The sequence below is a fragment of the Cygnus atratus genome, chromosome 23 (genome assembly GCF_013377495.2).
Source record: "Cygnus atratus isolate AKBS03 ecotype Queensland, Australia chromosome 23, CAtr_DNAZoo_HiC_assembly, whole genome shotgun sequence".
Classification (NCBI taxonomy): domain Eukaryota; kingdom Metazoa; phylum Chordata; class Aves; order Anseriformes; family Anatidae; genus Cygnus; species Cygnus atratus.
In genome coordinates, this window is record NC_066384.1 from 4,830,210 (window position 1) to 4,843,747 (window position 13,538).

Here is a 13,538-nt window from a genome sequence, read left to right on the forward strand (position 1 = left end):
CCAGGCAATTCCCAAGCGTGGTTCAGGACTCGGCATGGAGCTGAAAGTCCTCCCTGTGGGTGCAACCCCTCCATTGTGGAGGCTGAGTGTTTAATAAGGTACGTAACACCAGACCATTCTGATCCCAAAGTCCCAAAATAAGCACAGTTTAGTTTAACACAGATGCAGACCTAATTGCTGCCATGACAAGTGCATCGCTCCTGTTAAGGATGTCACTGCTGATCCACTACCCTGGAAAGAAGGGGCTCCGACATCCCAGTAACACCAGTTGAGGAGACCCCAGGGTTTAAGTTAAAACTCCGTGTGAGCGAGATGTCTGACTACAGTGGCAAACCCAGCCCAGATCGTTTATATAACCACACTTACCTTCCACAAAGGAGCGCACAACGCATGAGCCAGGTACTGTTATGACTCTGCAGTAATTACATTCACTCTAAATACCTCTAAAATATTCGAAACAGGCAGTGACTCACTTCACACGCTGCATCAGGGAGCCCGGCGCTACTGAAACACACATTTCAGTCCTGGTTCTAGAAGCTTTTCCAGAAACCACATATCCTGTCCCACAGCAAGAGGCTCACCTTCCAAATCAGTGCTAGAGGCAGCGGAAGCGTTGACAGCAGCAGGAGCAAAGCTGGTTGGGCTGGCATTTATTGCTGAGGCTGAAAGAGTTTTTATGGCTTCTGCTTCTACTTCAGTAATGATTTCTAGCATTCCAAACTCATTTAAACGGAACTGCAGGTAACAGAAGAAAGCAGGCAAATAAGCAGTAGTAAATGGGCTAGAAAAGGGGACGGAAAGGAATAGGATTCCCTGAGAAGCAACTAGGTATGGGACAAAAAGAAATGGCTGTATGTACATAGAAAAGCAATAAAAATAACTAACAATAAAAATACGAAACACAAAACTCTTCCTCAAAGTGCCAGCAGTGGGCCCCCAGAACCCCAACGGTGCATTTCACCGTCAGAGGAGGAAAGCAACGTTAATTCTACCTGCTTTGATGTGTTCCCCTTATAAATCCCAGACCTCTGACAAACGCACCAGAATAAATACCTGCAGAAAACCAATTCAACCCCAAACCTTTGTTCTGATGGGTCAAGTTCATCCAGCAAAGCACAATTACATTTATTGCAATTATCAGATACTGCAACCTCCCTAAAATCCCGGTGCAAGCAGGAATCACGCAGCTGTTGAAGGAAAGGCCATGCTGCAGCAGAGAATGATGCAGCACGTGTTCCCAGATGATGCTGGCCGAGCTTCGCAGACCTCGGAGCATGGCTGGGACTGCACAAACACAGTACACATCTGAACAAACCATCTCTGAACAGCCCAGAAACACACCTAACGCCCTGCACATGCGCCGTCTGCCCTACTACAGGCCAAGAGGAAACTGAGATGCAGAAGAAAACCCCTGCAGACATGCAGGGAAGTGCTCAAACCATAGGGTAGCCTGGAAAAAAAATGGTATGTGTCTGACTTCAGAGATTCTATCATTTAAGCTTAAAAAATGTCTTGGGCTAGGAACACACTTCATGGATCCAGATAAAATTAGCAGTGTGCCAAATAGCGTCAATGCGCATCTTTTATTAGTCCCCATCTGCAAAGGCAATCAAACACACACACACACAAAAAGACTAATCTGAAGATTAGTCACTCCTTGATCTTCTCTACGGTCTGCACTACAGAGCTGCTGAACTCCAGAACGAGAGGCAAATACAGGGCGGGTTGCATTTGCAAGCTCTGCTCCAAAGCTTTTATTCACAGCAGTTTATGAACTTGAGATCTTTTCTCAGCCATCCGTTCTTCACTCAAACCTGGCAAACCCAGATTAAAGAAAGGCGTGTCCTTCACCTCTGAAGCAGGGCTCCTCGTCGCATTGAGAAGCGCCGCTCTTCCTCTACTGCTGCATGCTTCCTGGTCTCCAAATCCTGCCTCCAGCCCCCTATCAAAGCCTCATCCCAAAAGTTCTTCCCCCTCCTTCCTCTTTTTGATCTGAAGCCTGTATTTGTTGAGGATTCAAAGATGCTGGACCTGCTTCTAAAAGCTCTCTTTTTCCTCTGCAGCCCCTAAGACACGGAGCACCTTTTTTATTTCACCAAGACGAGAAACAGCCCATTGCAAAGAAACGATAATTTAAGTGGGCCTCTGCGTTTCCTGGAGACGACTGTTGTAAGAGAAGCAACCTCTCGCTTTTCCCCAACGCCAGAGGAGCAGTAGCCTAAGGGTGCAGGATCTCAGCGGTTCCTTGCCATCGCTGCTGAGGACAGCTCAGCACCGTGAGCACAAGGTCAGCGGCGGGAGCACCTCCAGAGCTCTACGTGCCATTAGGCAGCAGAGCGAGCGCGAAGCCGAGCTCACAGCTGGAGGTGGGGAAGGGTGCCAACGCCGCTGTGTGTTAGCAGGTTAGTCTCCGGGGTGGACACTGCTGCATACAAACCAAGGGCTCTGATTCAGCCCAAGCCAGTGAAGACAAGAGGTTGTTATCTCTTCCTTTTATTATTTGGTGCCATGTGAACTGGGAAGCCCAGCCCAGGACCCCAGAAGCAAAAGTTTGCTATGAAAAATGACCAGCATCGTTATTAACAGTCCCTGAGCTGTGCTGAGGACTGGCTGACCTATGGAGCCCACCTCCAGTTTCATTCACTGACTCTTCAAGGCAATATCCCTCATCCTGAAGTTCTGGAAATAACTGTTTCTATCAGAACTGCTTCTTCTTTTACATATAGAAATGAGATCAACACAGCACATTTGTTAACGTGAAATTCACACAAACTCTCCAAAAATAATCTGTCCTTGCTGAGAACTTTTGAAAAGGGAATTCAGGGAAAATGTATTTAATTGTGCATGCAAGAACTGGAATACAGCAGGAAGAGGAGACAGGCAGGGAAAAAAAATATACTGCAAAAGAAAAAAAAGAAAAAAGTGTTTGGCTTTTTTGCAGAAAAAAATGTGTTTGGCATCTTAAGAATGAAGCAGCTTCCCGTGCAGCCAGCTATCGTGCTCCAGCCAACACTGCCACCACACTCAGCAGCCATGGTATCAGTGCTCTTATAGTTTGTCATCTAATATAAAATAATACAGTATTATTTGTTTTCTTCCAGTAAGCACGGTGGTGCTTTGCTGGTTCTCTACGATTACAAGGAACCAAAAGAGGCGAAGCTGTTTCTGCAAATGAACATTACTGCTGGTTAAGAGAAAGCCCGTGGCAATACACTGCTCAGCTCTTTTAAGCAGCAATAGTATAATGACTGAATAAACACAGCAGACAAGTTAGGCCACTGCAAAATGATCATCCAGAGGGCCTCCTAGAGAGTCAGTGGACCCAATTCCATGTCTGTTTGGTGGGAGAGCAAAGCACTGATCTCAAAATACTCCAAGCATACAGGTTCACCCATGTTCTCTCCACATTTGCAGGCAGAAGCATTCTCCTCACAGACTGAGGTCGGGCAGCCCATGTAGAAGACTTTTCTGCACAACTGGGAGAGGGGAGGAAGGGGGAGACTGTCAGCTTTTTTAGGAGGTGGAGGACCTGATTCTGAATGCCTGATGTGATACCAACAATACGATTTTTTTGTGAGCTCTCAAGTCCCTTCAGCTCCAATTTATTTCAGTCGAGATTGATTTTTTTCCCAGATTGAGAACTCGCCGCCTTGAGGCCAATTTTATGTATTCATTCCCAACCATCAGAAGTGCAATCAAACTGAAATAACAGCTGCAGGTAATTTGGGAAACAGTCAACTGACACTCACCTCCTCCCCCCTCTACCACAGCACACCTCGTTTGTGACCATCAGATCTTGGTTCTGATTTACATGAGAACTGCACTGGAGACATTACCATGAGTATGTCAGATACAGACAGCTGTCAAAAGCTGCAAAAAATAACCACTGGTGTGAACAGAACCTAAAGGCCCAACCCCACAGGTATTCACTCGTGACAAAGTGTCTCTCATGCTGGGCTGAACTTAACGGGATTTCTTGCCCAAATATGTTGTATGGACGTGACTGAGAATTAGGAAGATCAGGCCCATAATTTCTAACAGCAGAAAACAGTTCTTTAAAACACTTCCTACCTTTAGAAATCAATCGAGCAAGAAATTAGAAGGGGGAAGGAAGTATCACCAGGCTTTCAGAAACATCCCTAAACTTTCAGCACTTGCTTGGTAATGCCAACCCATCTGTTTAAAACAAAGTCTTTTCTCTGCACAGATCTTATTCGCAAACTAGAGCATATATTGGAATTTTTTTTGCGGTGCCAAAGGCATGGTGGCCGCTCATTTATTGTGTTCCTTGGTTTCTTACTTGTATGTTGCTACCAGGCAAGGTACCAATGCCGTCTTTCCAGTCTAAGGCACTCAGTACATCGCAGTCTGCTGCCGGGACGGTGACGATTCTCTCCGAGACATTCTGTTCCATCTCTCTGCTTAGTCTTTGGGATCTTTATTTAATTTTAAGAAAGAAAACTAGGGCTTGAAAACAAAACAAAACAAAAAAAGAGGCAGAGAATAAATCCTGGGTTCTCTGGATTCAGTGGGAGTTTTGGTCTGGATATTAGCAGTACCAGGATTTAAAATGACAGAATCATAAATACACAGGAGCATGCACAAACTCATATCCCATATCCACTGTGACCAATCTGTACAACTCGTGGAGTAGCAGCATCTGTTGCCAGGTTGCTCTATACTGCTGCAGTGCTTAGGCTCTACGCTAGAAATCCTGTAAAGCTCTTAAAATGCTTTTGGTGCATGCGCTGCCCTCGTCTCCCAGCAAATGAACTATCAGGCTCCATTAGAAGAGCTGACTAAAAGCCATACAACTATCTGAGCCCCCAGCTCCCAAATATTCAATGATTATTGTGGTAGACACTAAACAAACACCATAAATTAACTGTACAGTACTGCCCTTTAAACGTAACGTGAATATTTTCAACCTGTGAACATCACTGCTTGCCTACAAAGAACAGATTCACAACCTCCCCTTGAACTGGCAGCACTGCTGGATTTTAGGGGTGTGAGCTCCCGGATTTCAGCAGTGTGAGCTCCTGGATTTCAGCAGCGTGAGCAAACCCGCTGTTCAGTTCCCCAGAGCAGAGCCCAGGTGATAGGTCTGACTGCATTCCTGCCGAAATGGGTCAGAACTGCCCTGAGTGGGGACCTCTGCTCTGACTTCTGAATTCCCCAGGTCGACAAGGTTGCTCTGAGCTCTTAACCCAGCACTAAAAGCAGGCACCATCCAAGAACAATTTGCTCGATCTGCCTCTGGCAGACTGTTTCTCCCCGTGAGTACTGAAAAGAGCTTTACAGTGACGAGGCTGGGGCACGTTTTAACTACCGGGTGCTTAAATTTGGGCAGGCCAACTCCACTCCTGACCTGAAGCCTTCCATGTGCTAGACCATCTATCTGCAGGCTGGGAGTGCAGGTTTATTCCAGCCAAAGGCAAAACCACAGACCTGATGCAGGGTAACTGACGACGTCTGAGCATTCCTGAGGCTCCAATTCAAGCACACCAGCTCTCTGTGATAACCTTATTGAGGTCAAAAGCAGGAAAGACGCACGTGGACTGCACTCCCAGGTATCTTGGGGTATCACAGTCTAATCCCTGCAGGACTTGCTTCTTTTTTCTCCCCCAGGTGTAAAAATCCAGCTACTTACAGTCCTGCCGAAGCGTGAAGCTTAGCAGCACGTATACGGCCCAGCGGGATGGGGCCAGGAGGGTGCAAGTGGGAAGCAGCAAAGCTGTGGGCACCTGCTCAACTCCCAACGGTTCCAACGGACCTGTGGAACCTGGAGATGCCCCGCGGCGCCCCCAGCTATGTGTACAGAACCCTCCCGCCCCCAGCTTCATGGAGATTCACCCCTCCAGTTAAATTCTGCTCCGGTACCGTGGTACCGAGCGACCGCAGCCGAAGGTTCACTGTACGTTAATATTTGATGTAGCCTTGTACGTTTGTAAACACTAGTTTGTAGCCTACGCTTTGATGCCAGTTCCAACAAGGACAAAAACATCGCTTTTTAGATGTTATTCTTCGCATTCAGGCTCTAAAAATAAAGAAGCTGCAACACCAAGACTATTTAGGGAGCTCCCTCGGGGACGAGGGGTTTGGAAAGTACTCGGACAGAACCTGAGCAGAGGTAATTAAGCTGCAGGATTTATTTAAAATGGGACCAGGAAAACTGTCAAGAAGTATAACAAACCAAACTATCTTGTACTACCCGGAGAAGACCCAATACGATAATCGGCCTTTTTCATCTCTTGTGTTTTATAAATCTATTAAAAGCCCTAGAAAAATGTAATGAAGAAATTACTGTTCTTATAATGCTCCCTACCAGTACAATCTACAGTAAAACCAAGATAGCCCAATAAAAGGAAGCAAACTGTGCAATTAAAGACAGCAGAATCTAACTTGAAACATTTTGAAGAGCCAAGAAGAGCACAAATGCTTCCCATTTGTCCCTATTTGCGTGATTGCTTTTCATCCTCAACATTAGACGACTCAGAAACAATGCAAAGGAAGATATAGAAAAACTACGATGAGTCATTCAGTCCCAAGGTGGAGATTCAGATTTATTAAATGATAAACGACTAGCATGCTGGCAGAGATAATAGTTCATAATTAATATGCTACCACCCAGACCTCTGTGCTTTATCTTTAGACAGGGAACCCATAGGAAGAGAAAGTCAGAAATACTCGTTTCTGCCACTGAGCCACACTGCAGCCTTGGGAAACTGCTCCATCATTCCTGTAGAGAACCAGCTTTGGCTTTTAACATCCATCTTGCCTTAGTATGGAAAAAAAAAGAAAAGAAAAAAGAAAAAAGGCACAAGTTCATACAAACAAATAAAAGCGTGAGGGCTAAATGGGTGGACTGGGGTTCATTATCCTTCCCTGTACACCATCAGACCTAACGGGAAGAGAAACATTTCAGCAGAAATTCCATTTCACATGCTGCCAGCTTGACTGCCAACAGCATGAGGATTTCAGGGTCTTTATATAAGGGTAAAATGTGAGAAACACAGCGGGGCAATAAATCCAGAGGCTGTAAATCAAGTAACAACAATCTTAAGTTCGCAGCCCTTCTGGCTGAGCCTCGGTATACCAGCAGGCAAAATTCCATTCGAGAAGCAGCCGGCATCAAGGAAACCATTTGATATTGTGCTGCTCTGGGAATAATCCACTTACAAATCACCCTTCTTTCCCGAAACAGAACGGGAAACCTAGCAAAGCTGGGCATTTCAGTCAGTGCAATATATATGCACTCAAGCAAGCTGGGATTCGGAGCTCTGTGTATCCCCAGTTTCCTGTAAGATCTGGTAGAGTTATCTAACACCCAATATATTATACCTGCCATTCATTCTTATGACGTTAGTGGAATTTAAACAGGGGGAAAAAAAAAATTTAATGCCTTCTCGCAGGGCACAACTAATCCGGTCTCAGGAGCTGCTTTGAGAACTTACCAGTTCAGACAAAAATTGTTTGCCTGTCCTCTGCTATGACGATGACTGATGATCTTTTACTTACCCATCAAAAAATATTACTCACCTCAGGCAAGTAATATTTTGCAAGGCTGAACTAATACCATTACCAGAAGCCCAGCCTCACCTCCATCAGCCCAGCCAGGGATTGAAATGAACTTTGAGAGGCTGCAATGGAACCACACGACCACATTTCAAAAGAAAGCGTTTGTAGCCACCAGCAAGCATTTAATGGCATGAGTAAGACATAGCTGCTTTTGCTATCTGCTATGTCAATGAAGGGAAAAAAATGGGCTTACAGCACAGGTATGGATCGAGGAGACACAAGCAGGTCGTGTTTTAGCTCTGCCACAGGACCACAAAGACAAACTAGTTTGGTTTTAGGGAGTTTGCGGTGTTCATTTGTACAACACAGACACTGCAAGGTCACTGGAAACACGCGCTAATGTATGGATTATGCCTACCTGTTATTGTGCTGGGAGCCTAACAGTCAGGCAGCGGGGCCACACGACTTTAATCAATTTATAAGATCAGTCAGCAATATTGTGAGTTCCCTCTAAACCTAGCAGCTGAGCCTGGTATTAAGCCCAGATCAGCATCACAGCTCGTAAGCTGCTGTCTCTTGTTTCTTGACACAGTCGTGTCAAACTGAAACGACAAACGAAAAAAAGCAATACACACACACTTAGTTCAGCTGACACAAGAAGGCAGCTGCACAGGCTGCTGGTGGCACAAACACCCGTTCTGCAAGGAACCTCTCCTGTTCCTTGCACAAACCCACCCTGTTGTGGGAGCGCTGGGAAGCAAGCAGGTGGCACGGCACGGCACGGCGCTTTGCTGCCCCAGCTCACGTTTCCAATACCGTCCTTGGATCACGCGCAATTACACTCCCTTTGCTACCCTTCTCTTTACATTTGTGTGACATCTCGACGTCAGCAAGAAGTCTTCCTCCCGCCCTTTTTCTTGCAGAAGGTGAAGGAGGCATTTGGTGCCAGGCTGCAGAGCCTCCTGCCAAGAGAAGGGAGGGCGCAAGGAAGGTACAAAACCTCCTTTCATGTCCGCAGTTAATGCTTGCTGTCAGCAACACGATTAATTTCATTTTTATAATTTCATTTTTACAGCTTTCATTAAATTCATTACCGTCAAGCTTCTTCTCCCCAGCTCCCCGTGCTCGTGAAAAATGGGGGTTCTGGGGAAGGAACCGGGCACTGAGGAAGCACAGCAGGAACCAAAATGCCTTCATCATCGTGCTCCATGTGGTTGAGGCCGAGAGAAAGCTGTGCCACCACTGGTCCCAGCCTCTCTGCCAAAGAGAGCCACTTGTAACCCTACAGTACAACCACTTGTAACCCCACAAAACACACACCCAGCAAGGAATTGCAGTGCCACACAGAAGACGGACCCCACAACTACTGCCACGTTCACAACCCCGGGAACAGTGACCTAAAATATTCCCAGTAAGATACTCTACGTTTTGCCATTTCTAAATCTGCACTCATCTCTACAACGCCAGATGCAAGACCTAAATACCTTCCATCACTCTTGATCAGAATTATTTTCACTCGGAATGTAACGACCTGTAAGGAAAGGAAGCTTTACGATTTGCGATTCAAGAGAAAGTCAATTTTGTGGCAACATAAAAATTGTAGTGCTGGGGGAAAAAAAAGTGGTTCTTCTAATGGAAAACTAAAAGTTCAGCCACCGCTTAAATGTTTAACTAAGACACAAAGAATTAATTTCGCAATAAAACGTGCTCTTAAATGGGATGTAGTTAATGAAAACAAGAGGAGCATGCCGTTACCCGTAACATCTTGTTGTCCTCCAACGTATTGATATCTACGGTTGCGTGTTGGCTGTAGGCTTCCAAACAGGAATTTTAAAGGGATGTCAAAGCTCTGCACTAATTGTTTGATTTGCTTCTGTTCTGAAGCTACGCTATTACATCGTGTTTTACTGAATATTCATCTTATGCTTTTTGGGGGAAAAATTAAGGTTGATTATCTCAACCCCAAATGGCTGGCATTAAGGCGACTAGTATTAATCTCCAGAACTACCTGTACCTACAGCAAAACAGTTTTTAATGTGTCATACTGACATCAACAACAATTGTTCCCTGTTGAGTAATGCATGCTTAGGTCAAGTGTTTCAAAAGGAAAAAAATAAAAGTGCACAGAACTGACAAAGCACGATCCAGAGTACAAATAAGCGTAGGCTTGCTGTTCAGCCCCATTTGATGCTGAAGTCAATAGGCACAACGAGCCAGAGTGCCCATATTCCGTGTACATAATTGTGCAACAAAAACTGCAAACCAGATTTTTTTTCTCCAGTATTTGTTTTCTAAATAGCTTGGTATAGTATGCAGTCAAATTGTTATTTTTAGATTTAACATTACTAGAGAATGAAGGAAGTAAAGTACAATCTGGCAGAGACGGCCATACGAAAATATCCAAACTTCTTTTCAGTGAGCTGTATATACAGGGGAAAAAAGAATCAGAAAAAACAGTTAAGCATCACATGCCTTCTTTGTGCTGAACACAATGCAGAACTGCAAAAATATTGTTGTCCCTGCTGGAGCAAAGGCTAAGTCAAAAAGGAACCTTCTTAGAAAACCATCTGAATATGAAAAACTAAGTGTTTAGTCAAGGAACTAATTAAACAAAAACCTAAAGAAGTATTTTTTCAGGTACAAAACAAACAAACAAACAAAAGACTTGCAAACATATATTTTCCATCCCTCCTTTTCCATCAGAAGTTTCAGAAGGGATATATGGGTAGCTATCACAGTCACAAAGGGTGAGCAGAGGAAGAAAGCTCACAAATTCCATCAGCAATGTTGCTGTATTTTAAGTGCATTGTTGACTAAATAACACGTTAAATGCAAGTGAGTGACAACCAAACGAACAGGTAAACAGGCGAGGGCCTCTGCCTTTTTTTGAAGGGGCAGAAAAAGGAAAACAAACCCCCCACCTTCACTGAACTGGCCTATTTTCTATGCATTTCGTTTATTTATTTGAAAACTTCTTATGTGTTCCAGTCCTGTGCTACCTCATTTGCAAAGCTGCATCGTGCCAACCTTAAATACATCCTCCACAGGAGGGGATGGATTTCCAGTGCCGAGAGGGAAAGGGGAGCTGAGGCTCCTGCCCGCTGCTGTCCCACCGGCCCCAGGGATTGCCTGGGAGCGCAGCACGGGGACAGAGGAGCTCCTCCAGCACGGCAAGGGAATTCAGCACTGCCAGGGAGGAGGCTGAAACACCTGTAGCTCGCCCCCTAAATTCACAGCAGCTATGTTCTCCTGGCCCAGCTCCTCACCATTCAGCTTCTGGAGGCACCAGAAAGCAGCACCACGGGGCCCGAACTTGGGCAAGCCGTCCAGGAAAAAAAAATAATAATAAAAAATAAAGGCCCAAATCAAGAAACCAACACACTCCGCATAAAGAAAAAAGAAAGGGACACAGACGCACAAAGACCCGGAGCGGCAGGACCACAGGAGGGGCTATCGCGTACTATTTGAGAACCCACTCTGATGCAGGCTGGAAGCCAGACGCAGCCCTGCAAGCCTCCCAAAACTCCCGTCTCCACGAGCCCCGCTGCAGAAGCAGATCAGTCACACAGCACCCACCAGCAGCGCCCATCCTGTGCCAAGGGGATCCCGGCTCCGCACCGCGCTGCTGCACGCAAGGCAGCGCCGGTCTGCCTCCTGCCACACAAGCGCGAGCTCTGCTGTCGCTTATGTTCAGGTTTCTTGCTTAAATCAAGCATTTTGTTTAGTTTAAAAGCTACAGCTATCAAAACAGACGCTGTGTGTTTCATGAATACAGCTTTGGCCTGTTTGCTTAGATTTAGATTTACCATGCCTTTATCCCATCATTTAGCTTGATTCAATCAGAAAATTAAAAAATAAAATAAAATAAAATAAAACCCTCAAACAAGATAAGCCAAAAGGTGCTAAACCTAAAAATCAAATGGCCTTTCCAAGGAGGGAAAGTACTTTGCCTATAAGCTGAGCCATCCTCTGGAAAGCACTCTGCCAAATTTCTAAGTTAAATTGCAGAAGAGAAGGAATTAAACTTTAAAGACAAATCCAACTATCATGACAGAAGCTCAGCTGCCACCTCTGCAGTGACAGACACCTGGATCTAACCCTAGATGGGCCATGGCAGATCTCTAACCGGGACGTTCTGCTCAAAACCATGCCACCATCGGAGCGTACCAGTCTGCCCGTCGAGATGTTTCCAGCACCTTTCTGTAACAAAAGAGAAGCACATCTGCACTCACGCTTCACCTGCTGAGCAGCCAGTGCTACTAATTAGGAAGGACGGGGTTTGCTGGGATCCCCGGTCACTGCGGCTGCTAATTGATTCCAAGTGTCGAGCTGCCGGCTGCCAGCGTTCATTACCAAGTAAACAGTTGGTCATTTTTCCTCCCGGTCTCTGATCTAATTCCTCTACCCACTGTGCTACCCTCTTCCCTCTCCCCTGCCTCGGGTGACACGTGGCACTGAGACATGCTGCTGGAGGCTTGAGAAAGACGGGAATGGATTAAACACCATAAACTAGGGGAGAGAGGGAGCAGGGTATGTGCGGGGCAGAACTGACACCGTAATTCAGAAATCTCCTCGTTATTCTGCAGGAGATTATAAACATGCACAGCGACTGCCGCTGCATTTCAGTCCGGTTTTGACCCAGTCTGTGTTCTCCTGAAGTTCAAATCCTGCAATTGTAACGATGGAGCTTAGGTCTCCCAGCATCAGGCCTGCTGCACATCTCACCTCTCAAAAAATACCACAGCTCATATGGAAAAGGACAAGGGGGTTACACTGAGGCTGTACCCTCAAATTCATACCCCCACAATACAACGCCATCGCACTTGGAAGTGTTCAGACCAAAAGCTTTGCAGGATGATAGAAGAGAGGTAAAGAAGAGAGGTAAGGGAGAGCTAGACCTTCTCCTACTGATAAAACAACAAAATTTCAATTTGACCGTTATAAACCAAAATTGCAGATGCTTTTTAAAATAAATTCCAGGTGCTACTTTACATATAATCAGTCTAAAGATGAATGGTCCTACAACTTCCTTTAAATTCCAGCAAATAAAGAACTGGTGGAAAAATGTACAGGCAATCAGGGCCCAGCACACAGCATGCCTGAGGCAAACAAAACACACCCTCAGGTCAGGAGAAGTCAGCCGCTCAGGAATTGTCTGCAGAATACACGTGTTCATAACCACTCATCATTCCGCAGCTTACCTATTATGGCAATAAAACAATGAAGGCAAAGCGAATTAACTCCGGCCAGGAAAAATGGAACTGGTGCCCTGCAACCTGTCCGTTGGTTGTACCGAGCTGAACCCGGCAGCGCACATCCAGGCTCCGGTTCCATCTCCGTACTCACGATAAATTACAATTTATTTGACACACGTTCAGCCTTAATGGCATTACTTGCAGAGTTAAGGTGCAATTAATTTCAGGCCAAAACTAGAGCACAGAGGACAAAAATGTCCCCTGTTATAATTGCACCTGTAATTACTTCATAAGCCTACGATCCAGCAAATCACTCTGGGGACTCGTACTAATTATTATTCCGTATCTTACGACACCAGGTAGAAACTTTCACTGAGGAAAAGGCTGCCCCGACCCTGAAAAGTGTGCAGTCTAACTAGATGGGGCAAGGAAGAGCAGGGAAGCACGGCTCTGGTGCTAACGAGACGGCTCAGGACTGCCGTTAAGCGCCCGGTGTCAGACGAGTTTCCAGCATCAGGCACCGGTCTCCTCTCCGTTATGTTTCTGTCCTATTAGACAATAAGACACGTACCGGAGAGGTCTCATGCGATTTGGCACTAAATATCAGAGCTCTTTATCCCTTAATCCCAACTACAGACAAACGTGTGTAAGGATGTGTTATTTTTTTTCTATTTTTTTTTTAAACTCATCTAGGCAGTACTTGAATGAATTACAGGAAATGTTTTCATATTAAAAATCTAATCCAATTCCTTGCAGCGCTGAGTGTCAATAAAACTGTCCTAATCCCATTCTTCTGCACATCAAACATCATTAAGATCGTCCCAT

General features: G+C 45.5%; 1 protein-coding gene across 4 annotated transcripts in view; it reads right to left on the minus strand.

The window, feature by feature from the left end:
- LOC118257315 (lethal(3)malignant brain tumor-like protein 4) overlaps positions 1-13,538 on the minus strand; it is a 50,892-nt gene that overhangs the window by 36,394 nt on the left and 960 nt on the right. For 3 of the 4 annotated variants that reach the window (XM_035565146.2, XM_035565144.2, XM_035565142.2), the window contains exon 1: positions 582-715. The exons of the other annotated variant lie outside the window; for it this stretch is intronic. In XM_035565146.2, the coding sequence (XP_035421039.2) occupies positions 582-714 (133 nt within the window). In that variant the 5' untranslated portion in view covers position 715. Of the gene's footprint in view, positions 1-581; positions 716-13,538 lie in introns of those variants that run through there. 4 annotated transcript variants of the gene reach the window in all.